At 31.3% G+C, this 8,091-nt stretch overlaps 1 protein-coding gene across 1 annotated transcript; it reads left to right on the top strand.

Annotated features, from left to right (window-relative positions):
• The first annotated feature begins 602 nt into the window (after positions 1-602).
• Positions 603-4,726, top strand: LOC132734942 (anaphase-promoting complex subunit cdh1-like). Its single transcript, XM_060721828.1, has 6 exons — positions 603-830; positions 1,374-1,427; positions 2,161-2,190; positions 2,432-2,458; positions 4,234-4,264; positions 4,650-4,726. Exons 1-5 carry the CDS (start codon positions 605-607, stop codon positions 4,251-4,253), a joined length of 357 nt encoding a protein of 118 aa, XP_060577811.1. The 5' UTR covers positions 603-604; the 3' UTR covers positions 4,254-4,264; positions 4,650-4,726.
• The last annotated feature ends 3,365 nt before the right edge of the window (positions 4,727-8,091 follow it).

Below are 8,091 nucleotides of genomic sequence, written 5' to 3' on the forward strand. Positions count from 1 at the left end.
ATGATACAACTCTTGGTTTGTGTATACAATCTATTTCTGAAAATTTGTATTTAGCAATTTTTCCCAGCACTTTGTACAATGTATACACTTAAATAAAGATTTATATTCAAAGACACTATTTGTATTTTGTTATTTATTTCTAATTTGATAAATCCATGAAATATAAATATTTTACGATGGCATGTCTATTCCCCTTTCAATTTATACTCCGGTTTTTCGATACAGTTCGGAATTGTCTTCATGGTAGGAATCATATCATGTATGTTTTCAGCATGTGGCTTCATTTCCAAAGCAGACACCGTATTTGTGCTAGACGCGTCTTCAAGCGAAGGAGCATTGAACTTCCAAAAACAACTCGACTTTGTCTCACGCGTGGCCAATTACTTTCAGATCGGACCAAATCACGTCCAAATCGGCATGCTTACCTTCTCGGACTATCCAAACCTTGAGTTTTATATGAACCAATACACAGACAAAGCTTCTTTTCTTAGTGCTATTCAGAAAAACAGGGTACCTTACCGGAGTAACAAACACAGATCAAGCACTCAAGTATACACGAGAGAATATGTTCACTCCATGGCGCCAGAGACGATGCTAAAACTACATGATTATTTTGAAGGACGGGGTGTCATCAAATGCAAACTTGACGCTACAGGAAGCTAACTTGCTAAAGAACCAACACATTGAAATTCTTGCAGTTGGTATTGGCTGTAATATAAATTCAAATGAGTTGAATAGCATGGGGTCAGACTCAGACCATGTGTTTACAGTCTCGTCATTTGATGCTCTGAAGACTGTCCGTACGGATATTAAAAAGGCAGGTTGTGAAGGTATGCTTTAATATTTCCAATGAATTTTCTCAGCTTTAATTTTTTTACCTTTCTACTTTTTTGGTTATCTTGCATTCTGTGACTAGAAAAGAAATTTTCATACTTCAGAGTGGTTCGGACACTTTTTGTTTTGCCAGTCCAATGAACGTTGTAGATTCTATTATCGCTTATTCCTCGGATTAATGTGAGCTTTTTGGTGTATTAGATAAACAATGAATTTTTCACAATCGTTCGATATATATTGAAATTAGACATGTGGCTAAATTGACGTCTTACCTTATATGATTATGTGGTTGGTAATTATATTGTCATGAGCGGTTAAGTTTATAGAACGAACAAAGTGGAATATGATTGCTTTGTGATGGAGAGAGGTATTAACATCCATTAAAATGTACTATGCACACTTGAAAATTTTATTGATTTATCACGATCTGGTACATGTTTTCAAAGAGAACCATTTAATTAAAAAGCAAATCGTTTTTCTGTACCATTATTTCTCTTTTCCTGAAATTCACATTTTGTCCCTTATTTTTCATTGTACAGAGGTAACGACAACAACGACTACACCAATGCCAACAACTACTCCAACGACCTTGAGTAAGTTATACATTTATGTGTTCTATGAATCAAGAAACGCTCTCTCCGACAAAATTTGCCCAGTTGTAACTTTACGTTCTGACACACATTCATCATCTTCTAGATATGACTTTTAAAAGATATTTTGATATTTGACTTTTATCAAGATAGTCTGTCTTTTGTTTTTGGCGGATATACGAAAACACATAGTGATATAGTGTTTTATTGTTGTGATATGATTTAAAAAGAAACATTTTTTTTTTAAATTTCATCCGATACTGTTTTCTTCTTCTATAAATTGTTCGTAATCATAATAAAACAGAATCACTGTTCTTTAAATTGTCTTTCAAATCGGTAGTTACTGTAATAGTTAAAGATATACTATGCCCATCCTTGTTTAAAATATTTTAATTGCAGAAAGTTATTAAAATCTATGGAATTCCTACTGAATATGTCTTATTTGAATAAAAGAATGAATAAACTGTGTATGGGTAGCTTAGTTTCCTAGTATACTAGTATAGATCAAATATTGTTAGTATTTTTTGAAATACACTATATATTCATATTGTGGCCACCTATAGTGAATAGACTATAAATTACAAATTTCTACTTTGTGTGGAGTCAAAATATGTTTATTATATATTTACAAAAGGTATATAGCAAATATCAATATTTTCTAATATAAAATTTGGGCAAAGTATATCTTTAAAATATTTAGATGATTATACCAAATTTGCTATCAATATATTTTCAGAGACTACAACTACGGAACATTTCATACCAGGTACTCATTTTTTAAACAAAGTATCGTTAGTATCGTTTGTATCTCTTAAAAAATAATGTTTAAAATAAATACAAATTTATGCAAAATTTAATTGTAAAAAAAGACTTTATTGTCTGTTTCAAATACAATAGAAACTATTTTGATACAATTCTATGAATTAGAAAAAAAGAGAACGTTTCTGGTTTCGTGAATATTCTGTACTTCGACACTGTGTTTAAGAAGTCCTTGTTCTCTTTTACAGATACTACAACAGAACACTTCATACCAGGTTTGATTCTAATCAGTTATTAACTAGCTAAATTTCTTAAATGGACTTGTCTAAATTCCGTTTTTGGAACTGTCCAGTATCAATTTTAGGGATCTCAAGGTAAAACTTAAATTTAGCCGGTCAACAGTGTAGAGGTTGGATTTACAAGCTAGCCTGGTTCTATACTGCTGACAAAGGTTAATCCTTTTCGGTTTCAACATGTGAAGGATTTAGAAATTATACTTGCATAATAAATCTAATGATATCACTATATTGCAATCACGTTTTAATACAATCATTTGAGTATGACCATCCTTATGTTTACCTCCGCTATGAAGAGTATTCAAATAAGCTAGAATTACTGTAAACTGCATTGAAACTTAGGGCCTCGAGTTTAAACCCCACAACGATCAACTTTTCTTTTTTTTCTACTTTAAACATTATGTATGTATCTTTCAATATCTTTTTTGAAAATAAACTGTTAAATTCTATCTATATAATCAATATAGGTATTTATTGGCTAAATAATGCTCAATCATTAAGCAAATATGGTACCTAAATGTCAAAAAAGGAGATAATTCTGGAACTGATTAGCAGCTTTTTCCTAACATCTAAGAGATAACTCATAAATTTATTTCCTAATGAAATCTTTTCAAAGTATACCCGACATTGACAAATATTAATAAACATATAAATCAGTTCATTGTCCATCTGAATAAATCCAAGTATAACTATATGTATATGAGATTTTCTTGAATACACCACTTAGTTATATACATTATCTAAATATCAACAGTTAAAAGCTAAAATACCCTTGCTGATCAGTTAATAAAATCTACATAAAAGTCTTATAAAACCTTGACAACTCAATAATATGACAAAATGCCCTGTTATCTGAAAAATAGTTTAAATATGGGTCTAACTTTAATCAGAGTAAACTAAAATTAATTAACAAAGGTACTTTAGTCTGCCATAAAAGTTAGTTTACTAAAACGTAAAAATGTGATTGTAAGTATATGTATATATGTATAAAATTATGTTTCTAACACAATTCTCAAATATCGAAGAATATGTAAAATATTTACTGCAAATATTTGTCCACATTATGTGTAATAATAAACATATATGCATTCATTTCTTACTGAAAAAAAATTACTTTATAGAAAATGTATTTCTAATTACCTCCTTTATTAACATGAAATGTAAATTCGGTAATATCTTTACAAATAATGCTTTTTGGAACTTACAATAGTGATAAATCTTCATTTGAGCATTATATTTATGATATAAAACCATAAAAAATTGAGTAACATGGTCTTTAATATAAAGCTTTTCAGTATCAACTAAATCTAATGATTTCATAAGGGGACAATCTAAGTAAAATAAAAAAAACATAGATCATTATAAAAGAAGTAAAAATGAAAACCGTAAAGGTCATCGTCATATTCCATTCAATATAACACTTTCATGAAAAGACACGTACTTAGAATATCATTGACCTTTCTTGATATAAATGCATAAATATACTTATCATGAATTATGTTTACGTTTTTCATTTGTAAATGGTCGATCCATTAAATAAATCACCGTTATTAATAACAGTAACTTACAACATCAACAGCATGACATAAGGTAAAACAATAAAAGCAAGAAAGCGTTATTTCAAAAAAATAAGTCAATGATGAATAACAAATTATTTACCGCAAATGTATTGCAAAAAAACCCAACATAATTGAAATGTTTTATATCCACCTTTTTCTTTTCCTTGTTTATCATTATGTTTTTTCTCTTTACAGACACAACAACCTTGGGCTAGCTTGTCTCCCGGTAATAAACTGGTTTTAATGTATCATTCAAGTTGTAAAACTTGAGCTTTTTTGTTGTTGATTATATATACTAACGTCGACTGAATTTTCTGTTTGATTAATACATGCGTTGACTTAAGAAAAGTAAAATGCAACAATGCAAAAAAGCAGGCATGAACGGCATATACTTTCTTTAAAAATCGAGTCTCTGTGAGAAAGAACAATGTTTGCAACATTAATGACGTCAGCTTGAAATAGGTAAAAATATTTAAATAAGCACAGACATGTATCTTTTGCTAACAAACAAATTAAATATATAAAGACTACCTTCTATAAAATCAAAATTTTGTGAAACTGTCAAACCTGGTACACCAGTTATTGTATGTCTTTACTTTTTTGTTTTTCAGATCAAATATGTAAGACAATCAACTTGACATATGCAATGATTTTGTAGTCTTTAAAACAAATAAAATTGACAGAAGCATGCCGATGTTTTGATAAACCCTTAATTTGAAATTAATCTAAAGAGACAAACTATAAGATCTGAAATTGTACAATAAAGATCTACAAAGTCAGTGTTTCTGCAAGCAAACCGAATCATCAATCCAATTTTCTACAAAAGACATAATGACTTATATGATCTTATTTTGTCAAAGCTTAGTAATCTTGTAACTCTTATTAATTGCGACCAAAAAGTGTCGTACAGTAAAACAAAATATATTATTTAATATAAAACAAACAATTGTCTAGGCAGGAAGAAAAGTGTGTTGATTCTCTTTTTTCCAAATCAATAAATTCAAAAAGTTTAATTATAATATGACACATGAATGCTGAAAATATATATACATGTATAATCTGTTCATATAATCTGGTAATTGTTTCTCCATAACATTACTGTGAGAACATTCATAAATGAATACAATGTCATTTTGAATTTGCATGTTTACAAAAGCAGAATGTGTTCTGTATTTTCAATATAGGAATTTTCTACCACTGCGCGTGTATTGAACTGATCCCTCATATGGACCGTCGTTCATTGTTCATGTATTTGTTCCCCTTCATTTAGTTTGGCGCAGAATGTGTTTAATTAATATGAGTTTCTACAGGACTACACAAGTCAATTGAATAGGGGAAATTTTCAATAGTAAGAAGAACATCATGCCTAGTCTGGAGTTCCTTCCCCTTATACTACGTTATAGCTACTTTCCGTAGTAAATGTAGGCAGGGAACTAGACTAGATCGTGCCTTGGTTAGAATTGCTTAAAGATCCTGTATGTTTTGTACTTGATATTGTTACTATGTTTATACCACACTTGCAAAAAATTATATATGTATATAATTATGCAAATAAAACAATTTTCAAACATCAAAGAATATGTAAAATGTGTACTGCAAATATTTGTTCCCATTATAATTAATCAATAAATTATATGCATTCATTTCTTATTGGAAAATTTTACATAGAATTTATAGAAAATAAATTTCTAATTACCTCCCTTTATCTACATGAAATGTTAAATTTGGTAATATCTTTATAAATAATGCTTATTGGAACTTACAATATTGACAAATCTTAATTTGAGCATCATATTAATGAAATAAAACCATGAAAAAATGTGTTACAGGATCTTTAAAATCTTTAGAAAAAAACTACGATAGAATGACGAAGAAGAAAAACTAATAAAAGTACACACGTTTTTAAATTACGAAAAACATTACGGCAAAATAAATGTAGCCGTGTCTGTTCCTTGGCGAAGTGTTGAATGGTAGACACCGTCAACGCTCCCTATCACCGGCTAAAGCAAAATTCAACATTTAAACATGAACATGATAAAATTTTGGTACAAAACAACATCCGCAGATGTGGTCATAAGGCAGTTTTTATGGAACCTTGAATCAAACACGCGTTTGACCCCCAAGTAGAGAAAATTAACAAAAATGTTTGCGCATTCCAGAAAACAATTGGTTAACCTATTGAAAATAAAATAGAATTTTGAAAGGAGGGAGATATAACGAAGAAATAATGTCACGTAAAAGCCGTCAATAGAAAAAATAATCAAGCAAAATATCATAAGGGAGATTAAACAGTATTTAAAAAAAATTGATACTTAAGCCACACTTCAAGTAAGCGAACAAAGTGAAGGAACTAAAATGATTTCAAACTCGTTTTGAGCGATCTTAAGGAATAAAACATGTGTGATTGAATATACAGGGCAAACTTTACAGTCTTTTCAGGCATTAACACCGCTAATGTAGTAATAAAATACAAGAGCCGGTTGATCCGGGTGATGCTCCCCGAATAGGTTTTGGACACAGGAAGGTATACCTCTTGTTGTGTCAGAGTTATGTCACAGACAAAGTTCAAAGTGTAAAAACAACCCAAATATTGTGCATGACACATTGTCTCAATATGGTGATCATTTTTGTGAAATAGTTGTAAAATCCGACTTCAAATAACGAAGTTATGCGCCGGACATGATTTTGCTGCAACGTCATGCTGTGACCTTGACCTTCAAGGTAGCATGCCAAATGTTGCGCGCGACACACCATTTTAATATGGTGATCATTTCTGTGAAATAGTTTAAAAATCTGACTTCAAATAAGGAAGTTATGGGCCGGACACGATTTTGCTGCAAGGTCAATGCTGTTACCTTGACCTTCAAGGTAGCGACCCAAATGTTGTGCATGACACGTCATCTTAATATGATGATCATTTCTGTGAAATACTTTTTAAATCCAACTTCAAATAGCGAAGTTATGGGCCGGACACGATTTTGCTGCAAGGTCATGCTGTGACCTTGACCTTCAAGGAAGCGACCCACATAATGTGCGCGACACATCGTCTCAATATGGTGATCATTTCTGTGAAATATTTTTTAAATCCGACTTCAAATAACAAAGTTATGGACCGGACACGATTTTGCTGCAAGGTCATGCTGTGACCTTAACCTTCAAGGTAGCGACCCAAATGTTGTGCGCGACACGTCGTCTCAATATGGTGATCATTTCTGTGAAAAAGTTTTAAAATCCGACTTCAAATAACAAAGTAATGGGCCGGACACGATTTTGCTGCAAGGTCATGCTGTGACCTTGACCTTCAAGGTAGCGACCCAAATGTTGCGCGCGACACGTCGTCTCAATATGGTGATCATTTCTGTGAAATATTTTTAAAATCTGACTTCAAATAATGAAGTTATGGACCGGACACGATTTTGCTGCAAGGTCATGCTGTGACCTTGACCTTCAAGGTAGCGACCCAAATGTTGCGCGCGACACGTCGTCTCAATATGGTGATCATTTCTGTGAAATAGTTTTAAAATCAGACTTCAAATAACAAAGTTATGGGCCGGACACGAATTCGGGACGTACGGACGGACTGATGGACGGACAACCCGACGACTATATGCTCCCCCGAAATTTTTCGGGGAGCATAAAAATACAGATAGGATGGTGTTTAAATAAAACGATGTAAGCAACAAGGTTAACGTCCATATGTGGAAACTTAAACAAAGGCATCTATTATTTTAATTGTGTCACGGTTTCTTTTTACAAGGACAAAATTTCCGAAATGCTACCTTTTTATATGAAATGTTTAATATTGTTCTGTTAATGGATTCATACACATGTATATTTTGTTTATGTTAAGTTATCGAACTTACACTCGTAAAGCAATTTTGTCGATTAAAGAAAATATTCTAATAACGACTTGAATTACATTTTCTCTTTCTGTTTTTAATTCTAATCTGTTATTACACTATACAGTACAGTTTATAATCATTAACCTTATTTAATACGAAAATGAACATGATCAGTTGGATTTGAAAAAAGAATTTTCAAAATGTAAGTTTT

This window comes from Ruditapes philippinarum, unplaced genomic scaffold (genome assembly GCF_026571515.1).
Source record: "Ruditapes philippinarum isolate M1 unplaced genomic scaffold, ASM2657151v2 ctg5390_1_1_1_1, whole genome shotgun sequence".
NCBI lineage: Eukaryota > Metazoa > Mollusca > Bivalvia > Venerida > Veneridae > Ruditapes > Ruditapes philippinarum.

Bases quoted from the DNA above. Each gene is read 5' to 3' on its own strand.
- LOC132734942 (XM_060721828.1), top strand. From the start codon at position 605: ATGATTATTTTGAAGGACGGGGTGTCATCAAATGCAAACTTGACGCTA. The intron at 1,428-2,160 runs GTAAGTTATACA...ATATATTTTCAG, and splicing joins AACTACTCCAACGACCTTGA to AGACTACAACTACGGAACAT. The intron at 2,191-2,431 runs GTACTCATTTTT...TCTCTTTTACAG, and splicing joins TACGGAACATTTCATACCAG to ATACTACAACAGAACACTTC.